Source organism: Mobula hypostoma, chromosome 7 (assembly GCF_963921235.1).
Source record: "Mobula hypostoma chromosome 7, sMobHyp1.1, whole genome shotgun sequence".
Classification (NCBI taxonomy): domain Eukaryota; kingdom Metazoa; phylum Chordata; class Chondrichthyes; order Myliobatiformes; family Myliobatidae; genus Mobula; species Mobula hypostoma.
The window spans coordinates 76,193,496-76,216,267 of record NC_086103.1 but is presented as its reverse complement, the minus strand read 5'-3'; the positions used below and the strand labels follow the sequence as shown (position 1 = coordinate 76,216,267).

At 39.1% G+C, this 22,772-nt stretch overlaps 1 protein-coding gene across 6 annotated transcripts in view; it reads right to left on the bottom strand.

Moving 5' to 3' along the window:
* Positions 1 to 3,780: 3,780 nt before the first annotated feature.
* The window catches only part of LOC134349395 (matrin-3-like), a 37,847-nt gene continuing 18,855 nt past the window's right edge, over positions 3,781 to 22,772 (bottom strand). For 4 of the 6 annotated variants that reach the window (XM_063053628.1, XM_063053632.1, XM_063053631.1 and 1 more), the window contains exons 7-16: positions 22,480 to 22,614; positions 22,101 to 22,232; positions 21,658 to 21,798; positions 21,243 to 21,374; positions 17,519 to 17,571; positions 16,083 to 16,485; positions 14,886 to 14,933; positions 8,769 to 9,222; positions 8,181 to 8,302; positions 3,783 to 6,234 (exon numbers count right to left, since the gene is read on the bottom strand). In XM_063053628.1, coding sequence (XP_062909698.1) covers positions 6,145 to 6,234; positions 8,181 to 8,302; positions 8,769 to 9,222; positions 14,886 to 14,933; positions 16,083 to 16,485; positions 17,519 to 17,571; positions 21,243 to 21,374; positions 21,658 to 21,798; positions 22,101 to 22,232; positions 22,480 to 22,614 — 1,710 coding nt within the window. In that variant the 3' untranslated portion in view covers positions 3,783 to 6,144. Of the gene's footprint in view, positions 6,235 to 8,180; positions 8,303 to 8,768; positions 9,223 to 14,885; positions 14,934 to 16,082; positions 16,486 to 17,518; positions 17,572 to 21,242; positions 21,375 to 21,657; positions 21,799 to 22,100; positions 22,233 to 22,479; positions 22,615 to 22,772 lie in introns of all 6 variants that reach the window. The other 2 variants (XM_063053627.1, XM_063053626.1) reach the window with 2 other exon arrangements.

Genomic DNA, 22,772 nt, shown 5'->3' with positions numbered 1-22,772 from the left:
GGCGGGCGGGCGGTGTGCGAGGAGCAGGTTTCTCTTCATTCTGTGCGTCAAATTGTGCGCAGAAAGTACTATGTGACACCTTCAAGAGGGCGATCTCGTGGCGGCGCTGCACGATGGATAACGATTAAATATAGTTCCCTTTCAACCGGCTACAGCTGAGAATCACAACTGCATCCAAGGTCCGTGCGGTTAATAAAGATGTTTTAATGCGTTAATACAATCTATCACTGCTTAAAACCAACGGAAATAATGTCGATTATGGCCATAATATTCTCGCTAGGAGGATTCCTCGTCAGAAATGTGGCTGTCGCTCATTTTTTTTTTAAACGACGTTTTCGACCACCAATACCAACTATCTTGCCGGCAAACGTAGATAAAATTGACGATCTCAGAACTAGTATGCTCTATCAGAGTGATATTAGGACAGCATGCATGCACCGCTTTACGGAATCCTGGTTAACCCAGTGACCCCTCACCATCATTTTGGGGGATTTTAACCGGCCAGTTTGAAAAAGCCACTAAACAATTATATTCAGCAAATCACTTGTAGTACAAGGGAAACAAAACACTGGGCCACTGTTACACTAGGATCAAGAGTGTTTACCGTGCCCACACCGGAAAGTCTGATCCCCTGGCTGTACTTCTACTAGCGTAGGCAGAGACTGAAGACTGCAGCACCCGTAGTGACGACCAAGAAGGTTCGGACAAGGGAAGTACAGGAGCGCTGACGGGACTGCTTTGAATCAGTGGACTCGATTGTATTCAGGGATTCATCTTCGAATCTGGATGATATGCCGCAGTTGTTTCCGCCTTCATTAAAACCTCTGTGGATGAGTGTGAGCCAAACCAAAAGCCATGGATGAACCAGGAGTCGTCGCCCGCTGAGGGCTAGGTCTGTGGCATTTAAGTCTGGCGACCCAGGACTGTACAAGAAAAGCAGGTTGCGGAGACTTGCGGAGGGCGATTTGAAGAGCGAAGAAACAATTCCGAGCGAGGTTGGAGGCGACATCGGATGCACGTCAACTCTGGCAGGGTTTGCAGGACATTACTTCATACAAAGCGAAACTCAATAGTCAGTGGTGGAGGCAGATACACTAGTGAAAATTAAGAGACTACTAGACAGGTATATGGAGGAATTTAAGGTGGGGGGTTATATGGGAGGCAGGGTTTAAGGGTCGGCACAACATTGTACTGTTCTGTACTGTTCTATGAATGTCAGCGATGCTCAGCGCATTTGATGCCCGCTTTGAAAGGGAGAATATAACTGCAGCTGTGAAAATCCCTGCTGCACCCAGTGACCCTGTGATCTCTGTCTCGGAGGCCGATGTCAGGTTATCCTTCAGGAGGATGAATCTGTGTAAGGCAGCAGGCCCCGATGGAGTATCTGGTAAGTCTCTGAAAACGTGCCAACCAACTGGTGGCTGTCTTCAAGGACATTTTGAACCTCTCATTGCTATGGTCGGAAGTTCCCACCTGCAGCAAAAGGGCAACAGTTATACCAGTGCCCAAGAATAGTGTGAGCTGCCTGAATGCCTATCGTCCAGTAGCACTCACATCTACGGTGACGAAATGCTTTGAGAGGTTGGTCATAGCCATAATTAACTCCTGCTCCAGCAAGGATCTGGACCCGCTATAATTTGCCTATCACCATAAAAGGTCTACAGCAGACGCAATCTCAACTGCTGTTCATACGGCCTCTGATCACCTGGACAATACAAACACCTATGTCAGAATGCTGTTTGTTGACTATAGCCCAGCGTTTAATACCATCAGTCCTACAATCCTAATCGATAAGCTACAGAACTTGGGCCTCTGTACACCCCTCTGCAATTGGATCCTCGATTTCCTAACCAGAAGACCACAATCTGTGCGGATTGGTAATCATATCTCCTCCTTTCTGACGGTCAACACTGACACCTTGGGGATATGTGCTTAGACCACTGCTCTACTCTCTCTATACCCATGACTATGAGGCTAGCCATACCATCTGTTATGGTTTGTATACTCTACCATATGCACCGCCTGTCCCTGGTGTCATAAAGGTGCCTGTAGATTTTCTGTGCATACTCACGCTTTACCTTCCTGATGGCATGGGAGACCGAGGCTCAGGTGCGGCTCTTGCTGACCTTAGATCTGAAGGCAGCGCCCCGATCCCGAAGTAGTGCACGAATCTCTGCAGCCAGCTATGATTTCTGGTTTGCCGTGGTGGTGTAGCGTTTAATCACAATAATGTACTCAGTGCACTATCCCATGCAGCAAGTCACCGATCCCGCATATTTATCAATGTTGATGTGACCCTCGTAGGTAGTCGCCTCCCTATATATTCTGCAGTCTGCTTTCGACACAGTATTGCAGCGCTGAGGTGGCACCTTCTGACCAGGTCCTGATCTTCCTGTGAACTGGTTTGCCTTGTTTAACCATTGAGGGTAGGAGGCAGCCTTGTAGGCTCCATGAATGTTGGTATAAACCAGATCTGATATACTCTCTCCTCTGGTTGCCAAGTTAACATGCTGGTGGAACTTTGGCAGAACTGTTTTTTAAGTGGGTTTGATTGAAGTCACTACCAACATCAGGGTGAGTAGCTTCGTGAATGCAGTTGGCACCCTAGAACTCCTGCAGCGCTTCCCCAGCGCGGAGGGATGTAAACAGCAATAATCATAATGGCAGACCTCCTTCGCTAAGTAGGGAATTTTATCGCAATGAACAGTCTGCGGCTCTTCCCAGAGGCTGCAGCAGTTCTACCTTCTAGCTGGACGGCCGAGTCTGGAATGATGATGATACGGAGCCATCTTTCTATTAGGATATGTGTGCAGCAAATGCCATGATTTTCACTTTGTGCTTTGAGAGATAATTTCTCATGTGAAACTGAAAATTGATTGTGTAAAGGCTCTGAGCACGTTCAATGTACATTAAACCATTGATAGCACATGGGGATGGATTTGAACACTGTTGCGGAGATAGCGAATAATAAATTAGTGCCAACTTTCAGGACACCATTGGAGAATTCTCCCATACTGCACGGTGGAGGAGTGTTTTATTTGGAGGAAAGGCATTTAAAAGTAAACTACCAAACTGAGTTGTTTCTACAAAGAAATACAAATAATGCCATATGATAAATAAGCTTGATACTTATTGTTTTGTTTCTTTGTATTTACTGTGAACACCCACACGAAAATGGAATCTCAGGGTGACATGTATATTGATAATAAATTTACCTTACCTACACTTTGAAATCAGGTCATCAATGCAGTTAACACTTGGATTGCATGACTTGGTGTTAACTATCAAGCTATTTGATAAGGGCATAGGTAACATGAATAGCAGGAAACTATATAAGCTACAACGTTTGAAAGACTTCGATAGGAAAGATTTACTCTCTGCTATTGACCAAAGGCAAGAATAATGGGACTAGGCCAGGTAGATAATTTGGTTGGCATGGACAAGTTGGGCTGAAGGACCCATTTCATTGTTTAATTCCATGATTAGGTTGTCAGTAATATACAATCAATAAGGAAAGATGATGTTCCAATTCATAGGTTGAACTACTGAATAATTAAGAGTGTACACTGATAGAGGAATTCTATCCAATACAGGACATGCAGATCAGTCCACCATATCGTTCAAGCATTAGACTCTTAGCTCATCATTATACAACTAAACAATGCAGACATCAGGGTTGGAAATGAAATTGCTTAAGGAACCTCTAAATAATTTTATTAGCAAAAATGAGAATTCAGGCAAATAGAATTGACATTTTTGTAATAGAGTGATAGTCAAAAATACAAGTATCATGAAATTCAAAAATGTGTAGAAACATTTATGTAATTAACTCAGTTAAAATATACTCAATTGTATTCCAAGAGATGAAATTGTCCTGAAAATCCTTTATTACACATTTATCAACAGAAAAGCAAAAGCAGAAGCAGAGAAATTCAAGCAATCATTGAAACCTGGAGCTTTATTTGAAGAATTACAAAACTACATTTTTCTACTCAAACCAAAACATGACATAACAGCAGTTTTAATACTTTGTTGCCTCTTGATTAAACCTGCAGTGCCTCACACAATTTCCTTTATAAAACACGTGACTATATGTTGTATTTGGTTCAGACACCTTCATTAGCAAATGTACTCTTCCGGAAGCATGTTATTCCACACTCATGCAGGATATACATTTGCCAAAAAGCACAATGCTTATTATGTCATATTTATCAAGAAACAAACCAAAACTTTTGTCCGCATTGGAAATCTGACATCTAAAATTGATACCTACATTAAAGCATAGCACCCAAAAGACAACATTTACTAAAAAAAAAGGAACAATTTTTAACAGGATCATCAGCAAACTAGCAATGGAATCCCAGACAATAACCTTAAGTCACAAGAATGAGTTATTAAAATTATTTACAGTAAAATTTGTTTAAATGCACAAAGTTTTGTCAAAGAGTTGCTCAAATTCACTTGTTTACAAGCTTACAATAGGATAAATCGAAGGACACTGACTTTTTGGGAACTTGTTCAATTCTGAGTGCATATAGATAATTTTTTAAAAGTACTGTGGTCAAGTAAATATGCATTTTGTTAGCAAATTTTGACAATTTGCATGGATCATTGGTAACTAATACAAGTTGGTTTTATCATTCAGAAATGAATACTATATAGTGCAGTAAAATTTCAGGTTATTCAAGAGAAAACAATATTTTAATACAAAATTCCTTTTGAGCAATCTTACTCTTATTTGTGTAAAGTAACCAAACTACCTCCTACAAAAATAAAAACTTGAAATTAGTTTTAATGGAAACAAACTATAATGATTCTGTAAGACTAATATTAAATATTAATATAATGTTCCTAGTTTCAGAACATTTCTCACCAAGCCAGAAGTTCAATTTATTTTGCTCGACTATAATTCAAACTTTTGCTTTAAAGGAAACATTCTTAAACCAGGGAAATTTCTTTAGCCAGAAGATGGTGTATCTGTGGAATTCGTTTCCCCAGATGGCAATGGAAACAAAGGCCAAGTCTTAAAGCAGAGGTCAATAGGTTCCTGATTGGTAAGGGTATCAAAGGTTATGGAGAGAAGACAATATAATGGGACTGACAGAAAATAAATCAGCTGTTATCAAATGTCAGAGCAGATTTGATGGGCCAAATGGCCGAATTCTGCACCTATATCTTGTGGTCCAATTTGATAAATTTGTTAAAAAAATCAACTTTGTAAGATGTGTATTTTGTTGGAAAGTCGAAGTTGTAAAGTGACTGATATGTTAGTCAATAAATAATTCCCTCAGTAATTGCAGCATAAATGAGACACTGCAAAAGCAAAACTGTTGATTGATTGATTTTGGTGTTTATATATAGGGTTTATTTTAAACTGATCTAAATAAACTGCTTACTAGAACCAAAATTTTACAACTTGGGGTGAAGACTGAAATTGGCTTCTCAACTTGCAGCAACCCTCAACCTCCATGTTAGAAAAACAAAAGATTGACATTATTTCAAATCAAAGAAAATATAATTGTATTCTGGCCTTTATTTTTAACAGTTGCAGAGAATATTGCTCCACAAAATTAACAGAATTTCTACCATTTTTATAACTTAAAAATCTCACCATCTCAACACTTTCTTTACCTTTAACACCAATGCCATGCAAGCTTCATTACTGTACAAATACGCTGGATCAAATGAATATTAGATATTTTTTCTACAGATTTTAGTGATCATGTAATTAATTCTTGGCAAGCTGTTTTCTTTTACCTGCAACAATAAAACTTGACATTTGCCAACTATTTTCAAATTACTTCACCAGCTTCCTTAGATAAAGTAACCTAGATATGGTACTTAACCCAAAGCAGTTCCTGGAATAACTCAAGAACTGATATTCTAACAATAACTTAGAAATCCATCAATTCCCGTCAATTCAATACCCTTGAGAGTTGACTGTCCCTATCCTGAGAACTTATTTAACAAATAGTTACTGCAAACAAAATCACTGTTGCCAATCCATTCATGCATGTCTGTACATTACAAAATTAAGACATCTAAAACATTGTTAGAAGGGCAAAAATAATAACCAATAAAATCAGGATGCTAAAAGAATTGCCAGCTAATAGGTTAGATGTTACAGATTATCATAAGTAGAATTCACTGGTCAGTTATCTCTTCGATCTGCACTTCAGGGCTTTGTTCTCTTTTAGATTTCCGGTAATCTTCAGCTTGCTTGTTCAACATTTTCTTTAAAATAAAGAACATTAATGAGGCAATGTTATCATTGTTTTAGGAAGTCTTTAGACACCCCCCCTCCATCATAATGTTATGACCTAGGCTTAAGAATGGGGCTGAAGTCTGGGAAAAGAATTGTATTTTTTAAACTATCATTTGTTCTACAGTTCAAGATACATATTCACAGTGTACTTCAAATTTCCATCACTGTATTCACAAATCAATCTGGATCTCTCTCATTAAATTGTAAGTCACTGTCAAACTCAACATAGTTGCATTGAATGGCATCATACTTTTAAAATTTAATTCAGCTTTATCCCATCACCGAATTCTCAATGTTCAGATAGTTAAAATATACTAATTTCTTTTACAGTTGTATAAAATTAATAGAAGATCACAACTCAGCTCTTCAAATATACATTTTCTACCTAGGTATATCCTAGCCCTCACGATTAGAAATTAAATTTAGTAATTACAGATGACTATACTTTCCAGCTTGTATCAGGAACTGGCCAGTGTGACACAATGGTGATGTTAACTCATCTTTTCTCTCCACAAATGCCGACTGCCCCACTGAATATTTCTAGCAATGGTCCAGTCTGTATCTCAGTTCCAGTAGTTTCTTTTACTTTGCCTACATACACATTTTTGTTTCTGTATTCACCAGCTAGATAGGCTGCAATTACTAAACCTTAAATCACCATTTTCAGTCAGCATAAACAATGCTCTCTTGGTTTCTACCCAGTTATAGATTCAGTTTGTTCTCCCCAAATTCCTTCAACCGTACAACATAGAAAACCAACTTGTTTTAACTTAAGCAACACACATCAAAGTTGCTGGTGAACGCAGCAGGCCAGGCAGCATCTCTAGGAAGAGGTACAGTCGACGTTTCAGGCCGAGACTCTTCCATCAGGACGAAGAGTCCTGACGACGAGTCTCGGCCTGAAACGTCGACTGTACCTCTTCCTAGAGATGCTGCCTGGCCTGCTGCGTTCACCAGCAACTTTGATGTGTGTTGCTTGAATTTCCAGCATCTGCAGAATTCCTGTTGTTTTTGTTTTAATTTAATCTTTCATCAAAATGAGGAAAGATCAATCTGAAATGTTTACCATCTAGCTTTCCACAGGGGTTACCTGATCTGCCAGATATTTCAAGAATTTTTTATTGCTTTCAATTCCAGTATTTTCCCTTTTTAAAATCCCATTTTAAATCTGAGCTGCAATGGGACATGTTAACCATGTCATTTGTCCATAAGTGCTTCAAGTGCTGAATATTTCACTGTTCCAGCATTTATAGTAGTTTGCTTTTGTCAATCTCAATATACACTCTATGGACATCAGAATAGTCGTGCCTGGGAATATTGAAGAATATTTCCTGCCATTCTGTTGAGCAACTGTTCATTAACTGTCTGCACTTCAACCAATCCATGTTGTTTTTTGCCAAGAACCTTTGTCACTCTTTGATAAAGATATTTAAAATATTCACAAGCATCACCTGTTTCAATAAAATCAAGTTAGCCAAATAAGATCTGTTTTTAATCAATCCATGCCAATGCCAAGAAAATAGTTGAATATTGAAAATATTTTCTCTGGAGACCTCCCCTACCAATAACATCAAACCAAATAGTAATTCAACAATTTTGATTCTTTCTTTCCTCACCAATCAAGAATACACACCGTCAGAAAGCCCTTCCCATACAAGTGTACATCCATCCCATTCAATATTGTCAGCATCCCTTATTTTCTTGCAAAACTGAAGAACGATGAAGTGTAGTCATTTCAATTCTAAACCATGATTTGTCTCTAGATCGGCTTCCAAGGCTTTCATTGACTCCCTCCCACCCCCATCCTTCCACCTGATGAATCGATAGATCTTCAATTGCTTGAACAGTGTGAAGAACAAAGAAACACACAAAACATCTAACTACGACCTACGATTACAGGCACCAGAATGCTCACCTTCAGCTTCTGATAATGAGGCAGGCTGCTACAGTGGGTTTTCTTTGCCACTTCCTCCTTTGTATAAAAGAGGCAGCAGAGTGTGCAATAATATCCAGTCTTTGGAACCACATAGTCTAGTCCTGTAATTTAAAAAGAGACAGCTTATTAGATCTTTTAAATCAGCATTGAACAAACTACCCAGGCAAGTGGAGACCAGATGATCTCACACCTGAAAATGTACCTCTTGAGGGAGCAAAAAAAGGAAGGGGAAAACAAAACAACAGTACAGGATCTTCAGCCACCAAATCTACAGCATTTCAGGTGAGTTTTTGGATAACAGCTATAAATGCCAATAATATTTACATGTTTCAGGAAAATAATTAGATTAAGAGAGACCACTGCTTCAGGATAGCCAGATCGTACTAATTTGCAAATGGACTAGCATTGAAATGTGTGTGAGTATACAAATGTGGCACTTGAGTAAATCCAGTATATTTGCAAATGGCTTTAATTAAGTTAATGAACATAGAAATGAGTGTGACAAGCACCATAAAAAGTATTAAAGAATAGCATTTCTGCATTTTTTCCAAAGAAAACCCTTCTTACCTACAGGGTTGTTGGGCTGATATGGTTCAAGTCGGTACTCATCTGGAGTAGGAGATCGTGATCGAGCACGCTTGCTTTCTGGTTCTGCACAAGTTGAGGTAGTCTCTCCCTGCATTTCATTCTTTTCATCTGATTCCATCTTACTGTCAATCAGTTCATTTCCATCTTCACTACCATCTTTTTGGTCACTTTCTGTTCTTTTAGTTTTGATGTTCTTTCCCCTCTTTTGACCATGTTTTATTTTAGGTTTCTCTACATCCTCTTCTTTTTGCTCAGTGGTGTCCTCTGATTTCTCTGTTAAAATGCTTACATTGGCTTCATCAGTTTCCAGTTTACTACTCTCTGCACACGGTGTCAGATCTTCCAGATCCAAATTTCCAGCTTCCACATCACCAACTTCATCCACAGTTACAAATTCATCTATATTTTCAGGAAAGCATTCTTGCTTCAGATCCTAGAGAAAATCAAATGTTATGAAATGCTTTGAACTTCTGCTCCAGTTACTCTCAAACATAATCTTTAATGGTCAAAAACACACCTAATCTTCTAAAAGGTAATGCTCCTATTCTGGGAGACCTCCAGCCTCCTGGATAACCTCAACACCAGGCGCTCAGAGCTGTAGCTCCTCAGAGAACGTGTTAAGAAACTCAAGCTACAACTCATTGACTTTCAACTCATATGGGAAACTGAGGAGACAGATAGGAGCTTAAGTTGCAGGAGGCAGGTACCTGGGTGACTGCCAGGATAGGGAAAGGAAAAGGGCAGCCAATGCAGAATACCCCTGTGGCTATTCCCATCAATAATATGGATCCAGTTTTGGGTACTGGGTGGGGAAGGATGACCAGGTCGTTAGCACCAAGTCTGGCGCTGTGCCTCAGAATGGGCTGGGGGAGAAGCGGACTGCAGTAGTGGTAGAGGATTTAACAGAGGAGCAGATATGATATGCTGGGCGCGATAAAGACACCCAGAAGGAGCCAGGTTCAGGGACATCTCAGATCAGGTCCGCAACATTCTAAAGGGGGAGGGAGGGTGAGCAGCCACAAGACTTGATACATATTGACATGATGACATAGTAAAGGAAAGGGAGGATGTCCTGCAAAGAGAACTTGGGGGAACTAGGTAGAAAGCTGAAAAGCAGTACCTCTAGGTAGTGGTCCCTCGATTGCTGCCTGTGCCACATGCCAATGAGGGTAAGAATAGGATGACTTGGCAGATAAATGCGTGGCTGAGGAACTGGTGCAAGGGGACAGGGTTTCAGACTTTTGTATTATTGGGATCTCTTTTGGGGAACGTATGACATGTGCAAAAGGGACAGGTCACACCTGAACCTGAGAAGGTCCAATATACTCGTGGGCAGGTTTACTAGAACAATTAGAGAAGGATTAAAGAAGTTTGGCAAGCAGATAGAAAACTGAGTGATAGAGTGGAGGGTGTGGCATTTGGTCGAAAAAGGCAGGGTGCAGAGAGACTATCAGCAAGGATAAGCAGATGATAGGACGAAATTGCAGTCAGTGGGATGAGGGGACAAAACTCAAAAAGGTTTGCGAATACAGGACTGAAGGTGTTATATTTGAATGCATGTAGTATATGAAATAACGTAGACGATCTTGCAGTGCAGTTAAGAGATTGGCAGGTATGATGTGGGCAACACTGAGTCATGGCTGATGGAAGATTATAGTTGGGAGCTTAACATTCAAGGATACATATCATATCCAAAGGACAGGCAGCTAGGCAGAGGGGCTGGCATGACTCTATTAGTAAAACATGAAATGAAATCCATAGGAAGAGGTGACAAAGGATTGGAAAATGTAGAATTGTTGCGGGTAGATTTAAGAAACTGCAAGGGTGCAAAGACCCTGATGTGAGTTATATACGGGTCTCCAACCGAGGCCAGGATGTGGGCTACAATTTATAATGGGAAATAGAAAATGTCAAAAGGGATATGATTACAATAGTCATGGGGGATTTCAATATGCTGGTACATTGTGAAAATTGGTGCTAATCTTGGATCCCAAGAGAGAATTTGTAGAATGCCTATAAGATGGCTTTTTAAGAGCAGCTTGTGGTTGAGCCCACTGGGGATCAGCTATTCAGGACTGGGCATGGTGTAATGAAGCAGATTTGATTAGGAAGCTCTAGGTAAAGAAACCCTTAGGATAAAGTGATAATATGATAAAATTCACTCTGCAATTTGAGAAGGAGAACAGTGGAGTAAAGAGGGAATTACAAAGCATGTGAGGAGCTGGCCTAAGTTGACTACAAGGGGACACTAGCAAGGATAATTGCAGAACAGCAATGGCTAGAATTTCTGGTAGCAATTCAGTGGGCGCAGGATAGATACAACGCAGTATTCTAAAGGAAGGATAATGCAACTGCAGCTGACAAGTCCATGCCAACATAAAGGCAAAAGAATGGGCATATAATAGAGTAAAAATTAGTGGGAAGTTAGAAGATTGGGAAGCTTTTAAATATGAACAGTAGGCAACTTAAAAAGCCATAAAGAGAGAAAAGATGAAATATGACAATAAGATAGTTGCAGGAGGACTCAGCCAGATGAGGAGAACGGGCATAGAAGTTACAAACAGAATACAGTGATGGGAAGTGTATAGTCATGTACTTTGGTAGAAGGAATAAAAGCACAGCAGACTATTTTGTAATCAGGGAGAAAATTCAAAGAACTTGGGAGTCCTTGTGCAAGATTCCCTGAAGGTTAATTTGCAAGTTGAATTGGTGAGAAAGGCAAATGCCATGTTAGTATTTATTTTGAAAGGACTAGGATATAAAAACAAGGATGCAATTACCGAGGCTTTCTAAGGTACTGGTGAGGCCTCACTTGGAGTATTGTGAGCTCAAAGGGCCGAATAACCTTATTCTGCTCTTATGTTTTATGGTCTAAGATTTCTATATGTAACCCTCTCCTGCTTAATTATCAAAATCTTTTGCCAGTTAATGTTTCCTTTCCAAACAAGTTATGGGAAAAAACATGGATATACAGAAATACAAGATATTATACAGATGCTAGCAATCTTGAGCAACACTGACTATGCTGAAGGAATGCGATAAGGTCAGAAAGCATCCATGAAGTGAAGTGAAAAGTCGCTAGTTTGGGCAAGACCCTTCATAGGGACTGGAAAGGAAAGGGGCAGAAGCCAGAATAAAAAGGTAGGGAGGGAGGTGATTAGTGGAAGAGAATGATACCAGTAGCTAAGAGGTGACGGATGGAAGAGGTAAAGGGCTAAACAAGGAATCTGATGGGAGGGGACAGTAAGCCAAGGAATAAAGGGGTGGGGAACCAGAGGGAGTTGATAAGCAAGATATGAAGGCAATGCAAGGTGTGAAAGGGTCACCAGAACAAGAGAAAGCAGAAGGGTGGGAACAAGAAAAACAGAGGAAGTAGTTAATGAAAATCAGCAAAATCAATATTGATGCACCCCTGCTAAGCCTCCCTGCCACACAGCAATGTATAGTTGGACCTGAGGAAGCAGCAAGAATCCCTATGTGATTGAGTAAAGTCCACATGTCTAACACTAACCATGCATATCAAACTGCTGGAGATAAATCACATCCAGTTGAAATGACCAAATAACAGCCACCAGTGGGGCCAGGGACTCTTGTCCTAACAAGCATCCAACTTGCCTCACCACAAACGTTTATTAGTGGTCCTTCCACCACTTATCCCTACAAAAGGCCAAAGTGTAAAACCTCCATTTAACTCCTCCCTCACCTCCATTCAGGGCCCTACACATTCCTACTAGGTGAGGCAACACTTCACCTCTGCATTGGCGAGACACGTCATGAGTTGGGGGGACCACTTTGTCAAGTACCTATATTCCATCCGCCAAAAACAGAATTTTATCATAGCCAACCATTTTAATTGATTCCCATTCCGACATGTCAGCCCATGGCCTCATCTTGTGCCACTCTCAAGGTGGAAGACCAATATCTCAAATTACGTCTGGATAGCCTCCAACCTGATGGCATGAATATCGATTTCTCCTTCCAGTATAAAATCCCCTTCTATTCCCCACTCCAGCCTCTTACCTCTTCTCACCTCCCTATCTCCTCCCCCTGGTGCCCCTCCTTCTTCATTTTGTCTATTCTCCTCTATCAGATTCTTCTTTCTCCAGCCCTTTATCTCTCTCACCCATCACCTTCTAGCTATCCTCCTTCCCCTCCCCCACCCTTTTTATTCTGAAATGTCAACCATTTATTCGTTTCCATAGATGCTGCCTGACCTGCTAAGTTCCCCAGCACATTCTTAAGTTGCGTTCTATTGATGTTGCCTCAGTACTTTGATAGCTTTCCTCCTTCCCAGAATCCCACTATCAAATAGATGATCACATGTTGACGTGGCTTTCACTGTTAAAGGGTCCGGTCACAATGTTTTAAGGTTCAAACATACAAAACTGAGGCTTCTAGGTAACAAGTCCTAATTGATTCACCTGTCAAATCATGGCTCTGTACTTCCCAGTAGCTTTTAGCCTCACTTTTGGCTGAGCTCAATTACACTATTATAACCTTACAGTACCTCAACCAAAGAAAAAAATTATTTTAGCTGAAATCAGATTGCCACTAAACTTTCTGAACATGAATCACATAACTGAAAATGGTGGAGCAAGCAAATTAAGTATACACAAGAGATTGCAGAGATACAAGGGGAAAAGAGATAAGCTCTTCAGGGATATCAGCAAACTTTTCATTACAGTTTTACACCAGTAACAGAAGTATTTCCTCGATCTATTCAAATATGAAAGCAACATACTTTCATTCTAGCAGAAATACTGTTTGATTGTGAAAATGTAACTCATTTTTCCTCAGTTGTTAAAAAATAATTGACAGCTGGAATAAAATTAGGTACTCAAGTTTGGGAATACTCTTAAGAATTTGGTTTTGAGAGAAGTACAAGGGAAATTGAAGAGACTCTAGGAACAATTTTTCAATCCATTTTAGACACGGGGATGACGATGGAGCACTGGAGGACTCCAAGATTTACTTGGGAGGGGAAAATGACATCAAGTAACATTTTAATCAGAATAAATGACCCCTCTCAAGTATGTCAAGGGGGGAAAAAAAAATAATCAAGAATCAGATCCACAAGTCTCTGAAGGTAGCTAAACAAAAGCTTGTGGGGTCCTTGATATTAACTGAATGCAATACAAAAGTAAAGAAGTTTGCTAAACCTATTTAAACCTCTGGTCAGTCTCTGTTTGAACACTTCCAACTCAGAGACCAGCACTTGAGAAGAGCTACATCACTGCAATGGTATTCACATCTTTAAATATATGCCATCCACTTTAACAAAATGGCTCACCCACACAACCCAATAATAATAAATTCTCTGGTCTGTGAATAAGGTACATGACCACTTGAAGAAGCAATGCCTTGAACAGTGTGTAATTGTGCGGAAGACAAAACACAGGGTGTGGGAGGGTGGTGGTTGTGGTGGTGAAGGAAAAATGGTATTACAAGAGCTGGTATTAGCGCAGCGACACAAATGCCTTTTCTGAAATAATTTGTAAACAGTATCTATTATGATAAAAAAAATGTAAAGCATATTATAAAGCACTTCAAATTACTAAGATGCCAAAAAAGTATTTCTGTGTTTTTGACATATTGACAAGATATCAAGGAGAAGAAACTCAAATCCACACTAATGACACATATCCAACATCCAATTACGATCATCTTTTTTAATACCCATGGTCTTACGTCTAGCTACAGCACGATGTATGAAAGCATGAAGAAAGTGTGTGAGAGGAAGTGACAGGAGCAGGAGTAATGACTTAGGACTTGTGCCTTAAAATGCTACTGGTAGTATTTGAGAGTGAACATCCATAACATAGACTTCTGAAGATGTTGTTTATCTTAATGACATCTTTATTTTAACCTTTACATTTTAAGTCAAAATATAGTCTACACCTCTCTACAATCTGAAAAGCAGATCTATCAGCAGCAGTCAGCTCCTTCTTAAATAAGAAAAATACATCAAGATGCTTCAAAGTAAGCAAAAGTCAAAGGCTGACAAGTGTTAACAAGTTGTTGATAATAAAAAGTGACTTTCACATATTTAAAACTTTAAAATATACAGTCAAATAACTCAAGCAGGAAAAAAAATACCTGGGATGATGCTTGTTGATTCATTTTGCTCCTTTGAACAGCTGGCACCTGATTCAAAACAGAAAAACACAAGAGGAATAACAAATACAAAAAAATAGGAGGCAGGCTCTACCATTGATCATAGCTATGGCTGATCTTTCTACCTCTGTTCCATTTTGTTGAACGTTCCCATAACTCTAACACTTTTAGTATTCACCAATCTTGATTTTGTAGGATAAACTTGCTACTCGCCTCCACAGCCTCCTGAATATACAGCTCCACCAAAGACTCCTCACTCACCAAAAAGACAAGTTACTGCTCACTTCAATCCCAATTGGCCTTGTTTCTAGGCACAAGCAGGGGGAAAATTCTTCCTGCATCTCGTTTATCAAGTTCTAAAAATTAAAATCTCAACAAAAATTTCTTTCACTCACGAACCTCCGAGAGACTAAGGGCCGCAAGTCCACCCAATCTCTTCTCGTGCAGCAAACTAGTCATTCCCAGATTTGGTCCAGAAGACTTTTCAAATAAAACTACAGTATATTTTTCATTTTTTTCCTAAGGTAAACTGATCAAAATTGAGGTAGTCTTATCTAGGCCTCGTGTATGACTTGTAAGACATCCTGTATTCCAATGGAAAACATACCACATGCTTTTCTAATCATTTACAACTTCATACTGGCATTCAACAACTTATGCCCAGGGATATCTCGGCCTCCTCTGAATATTATTATCACCAACCTCTTTCTCTATTAAAACCATTGCACACTGTGCAGCAAAATGAACAGTCTCACATCTTTCCCCACAATATGTTGATCTTACATGTTTTGCCCACTCATTCCATTTGTCTCTACCCTGTAAAGCTTCTCCTCTATGTACAAACCCACCTAGTTTTATACTGTCAGCAAACATGCAAATGTGACATTTAGTCACCTCAGCCAAGTCATTCATGCAGATCACAAAATGCTGGGCCCATGCATTAATCCCTGCTATATTCCACTGATCATAGCCTACAGAGAAAGATCCATTTACTCTCACTGTTGCTTTATGTCTGATTATGAATTCTCAACCCACCTAAGTACATCACCACAAACACTGTGCTTTTTGACCATCTTCTTCTGCTCAAACTGAAAGGAAGCTTTCTGAAAATTTAAATATACTATATTCCACTTGTTCCCTCCTAGTCATATTCTCAAAGAAACATGTCTAAACTTTTACCGTTTCAGCTGGTCCCGATGCATTTTGCACGCTTGTTGCCATGTCTGTTTTCGAATCTGGTTCCACCAAGTCAGATCCTTCCATCTCATGTACCGTTTCCTTCAGTAAATCTTCTTGATCAGCTTCATTCTCTGATTCACTAATGCAGAGCCCCTCAACCACACCTCCTTCATCAAGTTCCACATCGCTTTCAACAACTGCAATTGCTTCTTGTGAATCTTCCTTTTTTTCTTCAGATTTAATTTCTAGTTCACTATCTCCCTCAGAGTTATCTTTCTTGATTGCTTTTGAAGGCGAACTCTCTGAGGTTGTCTGCTCTCCTTTATCTCCATCAGCTTTTGGAGAGCTCCTAGATTTGCTAGGTACTTTCTTCTTTAAAGGACTACGGGAACGTCGTCTTCTTCTGGGAGTTAAGCAAATAGTATAAAATAAAAAGATTTAGCTCTGGTAATTGAATCAAATCGGTGGCAAACAATCTATGGGTTAACATAAACTGGCCCAAAATTCACATTTGTCAAAGTTTTTTTCAGCATTATGGAAAACAAAATTTGGTCCAAAGTATTTTGGAGGTTGATGAGGGAGAATAAGTTAAATTCATATGCTCCGTCTGACTTGCCTTCCTCTTTATGGATCTCTCTCCTCTAGATTCCACCCATTGCCCTCCCTCAACTCCTGCTACTTAGACTGAATAACTAAATTGCCTTATTTCTCTGTTCTTATTTCTCTGTTCTAATAAAGGGTCTTTGATCTGAAATTTCAACTAGTTTCTCTCTCGTTACCCATGCTACAGACATTGTTTGCTTGGCTGAGTTCTTGGACTCTATTTCCATGGCAAACCTGGCCTGCCCCTATTGCCTGTGTCCACCACATCCTTCTCAGAGCTTCTCTGCAACTTTAAACCATTGTGTTTTCTGTCTTAACAACATTGTCAGTTGAGGGGCTATGACAGATAGACCATGCTGGTATTGACAGCTGTGTGCATATTCCAAGAATGAATAAATCTGAAGATATCTGCAGGTCGCTAGTTCAAGCCTCAGCTGAGGCAGCATGTTGTGTCCTTGAGCAAGGCACTTAACCACACATTGCTCTGCGACGACACCAGTGCCAAGCTGTAACGGTCCTAGTACCCTTCCCTTGAACATCGGTGGCATGGAGAGGGGAAGACTTTCAGCATGGGCAACTGCCGGTCTTCCATACAACCTTGCCCAGGCCTGCACCCTGGAAACCTTCCAAGGCGAAAATCCATGGTCTCACAAGACTAACAGATGCCTATATACTGCATAAAGAATGTGACTTTCCATGAAGTGTCTCCAAGCGTTTGACCACTTATGGAAATAGGCACATTCCTTTCTAGCTTTCCAAATAACCCAAAGAAAAATGCCAAAGTGACTGTCAAATGCATTACAATAATATACATTAACTTTGTGCCTATTTACCTATCTGCTTTATCCTGGTCCTTCAACACTTCTTGAACCTTAATGCTTGGTTTCTGAAAAACAGTAAAAATGATTACAATATCAGGAACGCTGTAGAAAACTCCCTAGGTTCAGAGGATATAGGTCATGGCTGTTTAAAGGGTCTCATGTTCCATACATTCCAAAGTTATATAGCTGACTGTAAAGGACCAAGACCATTTACCCCTCAAGTCCAATTACTGCTAGTTCTCTAATTAGTTCGTTCTAATAAAAAGGACTCCATATTTTATTCTATGCCCACCTAGTAGAAATAGCAATATAGCAGGTAAATATTTGAAAACTTCAAATGACTCCTTAAATGTGTCAATTCCAGGAAATTGAATGCTAATTTGTGGAACCTCAAGATAATTTAAGCTTCACAAAGTGTTACCCTAGTAAATCTATGCTGCATCCTTGGAAAGAAAAAACACCTTCTAAAGGAACATTGTTTAGAACTGCAACAAGGATTCTCATGTGTACATTTCCATTTTCATTGATGAGAAAGCAGCCAGTGAAAACAAGGGCAGAGAACTTTGAACACTTTAATAGCAAATAAAAAAAAGATCTATTTTCCTTGGAAGGAGGATTCAAAATGGGGGCATTGAATTAAAGATCTTTTAGACCCAGAGATTATAGAACTTATTACCTGCAAAAGGTGGTGTCACCAGCAAACATTGTTCCCTTTGCCAAACTCAGAATGGAACTGTTCGATTGCTATTTTTATCTTCAATAACCCCCATCCCCTTGCCTCTGATATTCCAATGCCTCAGCAGGAGAGGAACCTCCAGTACTTTTTTTACTACTTTTCCCCTCCCACCATCCAGGAATTCAAAAAATGTTAAATGTGACAGTGATTCACTTGTGCCTCTTACAGATCAGCAACAGCATTTGGTATTCCTAAGGCTGCCTCCTACACACTGTAGAAGCAGAACAGAGATTGAGTTACTGCTTGGTAACCAGCCAAATCACCTTTTTTTAAAAACTCATGCAACATACACACCAGTTATGATAAATCGATTTCCAAATAGGCTTGACTTGGTAGTGGAAAAAGCACATCACCTTACATGGTCTGAACATCAAGACTCATCTTAGAAGTGCCCCATACAGTTAATATAAAGACCAATTTTTTATTCTGTCAACTACCTCACTGATAGTTTAGAAATAAAGATTTCTAGTAAAACGACTGAAGATCATTTGCAAGCTAACTCATCTGCTTAATTGACAATGTAAAGCCTCCAGGGAGAATAACTACTGTAATTACCCAGAATGGTAGAAACGAGCAGATATTTTTCTTTCAATTTTCAGAATAAGATATTGTTCGCAAAGCTAACATTTGTTGCCTATCCCTAAATGCCTTTGCGAGAATATTCAAGTCATTTACTTGAACCACTGAAACCCCTCTGGCAATGATATCTATCACTGTTTGGTTTGCAGTTCCAAAATTTAGATCCACGAAAATTAAGGACCAGCAATGTATTTCCAAGACACAAGCACAAGAAATTTTGGTGATGCTGAAAATACATACATACACAAAATGCTATCCTGTAATGTCAACTCTTTTTTTTCCTTTCCACAGATGCTGCCTAATCTGCTGAGTTCCTCCAGCATTTTGTGTGTTACTCTGTAATTCCAAGTCAGGTGCTCTCAAGTTTTTGTAGCCGTAGTCCTTCCTGATGGTAAAGGTTTGGGAAGTGCTCTACGAATAGGCCATTGTGGAGTAGAGTAGGGTATCATTTAAGCAAGTGTAAAGTACGCCATTACACTTGTGCTTTGGGTCATCAAAATGCCACAAGCTACATGACAACGAGCTTCAGCCTTGCTCTTGAAGGCATACAACAATGGTAATGCAGCTGAATATCCAGAGTAAGGCAAGTCTGAGATCATCACTGCCTAAACATTGTCAGCAAGCAAACAACAAGGGATGAACTACATCATATTCTGGAAGAACCTTAATTGAAATTGCATAATATGCAACCACTAGCTGCCATATATTTGGTTTCAGAATCGTAATCAACGAAGCTGCTGAAGGCAATTCAGTCCAGAACACTGCCACATGTTGGATTGGGGAATAGTTATTTTTCTTGTAGTTTTTTTAAACTTCCTCATTTTTGCCTGTATCTTTAAATAATTACTGATATACATGTAATTGTTCAGTGAATTTCCAGTAATTACAGTAGTTGCTCCCGTATTTTCCTTAAGTTTTCAATAGCAGTTGTCATGCTTTTAAAGGTTAATATTTATCACTGCAATTTGCTGTTATCTCTGCTCTGGTACGAGATGATCACAACTACTTTGTAGTCTGGACTTTTCTTTGTTACCTGAACACTACTACTTGTTACAAGAGCCCAAAAGAATATTTAATAAAATGGCTGCAAGCAACATGTTTCATGCCTCATTCTTGACTTCCGATGAACCTTTGGATTGCATATCACGAGAATCGAACACCCAGGATACACTTGGAGTTATGTCTTGGGGATGGGATTAAATTGGCAAGGAAATCAATGCTTAACCAGCTGACTGCCACAACCACAAGTTGCAATGATTCCTCAACTCAAGGAGTTACCCCCACTTCAACTCCGTAATTTATTTCTTCGATTGATGATGATCTATGTGGCAGCGAGCCAGGTAATTTTCCACACTGTCAGGTAGACAACAATGGGGTAACTGTACTATTGAACTTTCGATTATGCAGTGAATTGGCATTTAATTTTAGATCTGCCTGGTGCTGCTCTTGCTCTGCATTCCTTATTGAACTCTGGCTTCCCAAAAGTAAAAGCTTTGCCAGACCATGCAGTATACAAATTGTGGTTGAATTCACTTCTGAATGCCTAGTTTTGAAAGACTGGATTTGTTCTTAATAAATGCAAGTTAATACAAAAGTAGTGCCTTGTAACTTAAATGGAGAGGGTCCACCTGTTAAATTTGTTCAGCGTCAATCTAGATCTTGGCCAGCTCGGTTAAATAGTAGTGCTTGCCAATCACTCCTGGCAATAGGCATTTCATATTCTGTGTCCCTGGTACTTTAAGTCCTTCTTCCAAGTGTTGTTCAATGTGGCAGAACAATGATTCATCATAAAAGTACACTGTAGTTGACAATAAGGAAACTTCCTTGCACATTTGATCCAAATGAAATTAAATATCATGCAATACTTTAAAAGCCCAATGTCAGTATTAGAAAGCAGCAGCAAACTATGCATTTACCCATGTATATTGGGAAATAAATCAGAACAGTGACTTTGTGATGAAAACTATAGGCCAACATAGACGTGTTTCCTTTCATTGCTTCTTCAAGTGTTCTTTAACATTTTCTAGTTCTTATTATCACCAGCCTTCACTATTAACTCTCACTCTGCCAAGATGACACCAGATTAACAGAATATTACGACAATTTTAGATTTTCTGCAGTCATAGATTCATAGTGAATGAAAAGAAATCCAAACCTTTCCTATCCATATACCTGTCTAGGCATCCTTTAAATGTTGATAAGGTACCTGTCATAACCAATTCCATTTGTAGTACTTCGCTTTTGAAAAAGTCAAAATACAATGCTAAATACTTAGAGAATGATCACTTAAAAAAAGGGAAAGGACATACCACCATATAACAGCTTTTATCACCATAGGAAGCTAAGAGAATTTTATGGACAAATAATTACTTTTAAATATTTTCAGTTGTCATAGAGAAAGACAATTAGGGTATCCCTTACCTTCAGTACAAGAGTTCTGTATTTCTGAGATGCATCCACAGTTACCTTTCTACCTCGGAATATTAAAGGTTTTTTCTTGTAGTGTTTCACCATTTCTAACATACATTTTCTTGACTCCATTTCCAGAAAGGCCTATTGGTAACAACATTTATATAGTAAGGAGAAAGTTGATGCAAAATTGATCATAACATTGATTTTACAATCCACAGCGTGTTAGGATAACTGTATACTGTATATTCCTGGTCCCAACGGTTCAACTACTGACAAGCTCTTTTTCCCTCGCTCCTCCTCTGGTCATTTAAACTTTTTGGACGTGGACATTATAAACATTACAGTAAATTCTCACAGTAGGTATACCACATAATTAATTGCAACCCTTGCCTTCTTTAAACACCAAAAATACTTTTAACGATACCTGGTTCCTCAGTCTCATCACAATGTAATTAAGTACTTTCCCAAAGCTGGTGCCCATTTTCACAACATCAGCATCCGAGTACCCAGAGGGAGGGAGATTCTGGAGAAGCGCCACCCTGCCACCACTTTCTTGTTTTTGCTTCTGGAAAGAAGAACAATTTTAAAGAAAGAATTGCTTAAATGCCAAATGTTCAATTTTAAAATCTTTTCTCTAATGAAGTCATGCAGGGTAGAACTTTCTCCCCAAATGTATTACTCTGATGGATTCTAACCCTTCTGAAGCCAAAATGCTTAGTCCCAAATGCAGACATATATGTTACAACTGGTAGTCAGAAGCAGTGGAAGAAACACCAACAGCAAAACTTAACACTTTTTTTGTAAAAAAGGAGACTCAAATGCAGAAAACAATAACTGAAACATTCACCAATAGTCCATTTCAATTACCTTCAAATCTATCTCTTTGTATTTGAGAGATATATCCACTCGAACCTTCTTGCCATAAAGAATTGCTGGATTCATACTGTAATAGGCAACTGCTGCTTGTGCTTGTCCACTTGTGGCCATTTGTACAAACCCCTAATGTTTTGAGTTTAAACAAAAAAAAAACTAATGTTTGTGATCATTACAAATGTCAAGCTATGGATCTCATTGGTGGTAGGAATTGTTTTTAAAAACTACTTCATTCTCAGAAAGTCAAATTTAATTGTATCCTCAAAGCTTCACATACAATTTACTTTTAGAAACTGTTTAACAAGAGTCAGGTTATTACTATCACCAAATTATGTACGGCCTAATTTGATATTGCCAAATTCCCTTTACTCACCTCGCTCTTTGTATTTAAAAGCAAGTACTTTGCAATAGGTCCAAATGGTTGAGCAAGTTTGAGAATGTCTTTCACTTTGCATTTTCCTTTGGGCAATTCTGTCATATGAAGTACTCTGCCAGGTTCATCCACTGCCTTTTGAAAGGAAAGATAAGACTTAAATGCATGTTTCAACAACCAAATATTCATTGAAAAGTAAATGGCATTATCATTTCATGTACTTAACTCTTAAGCTGATCACAAGTGTAATGAATATTATTATTTTAAATTCATTTAGAATTCAAGAGTGGTGA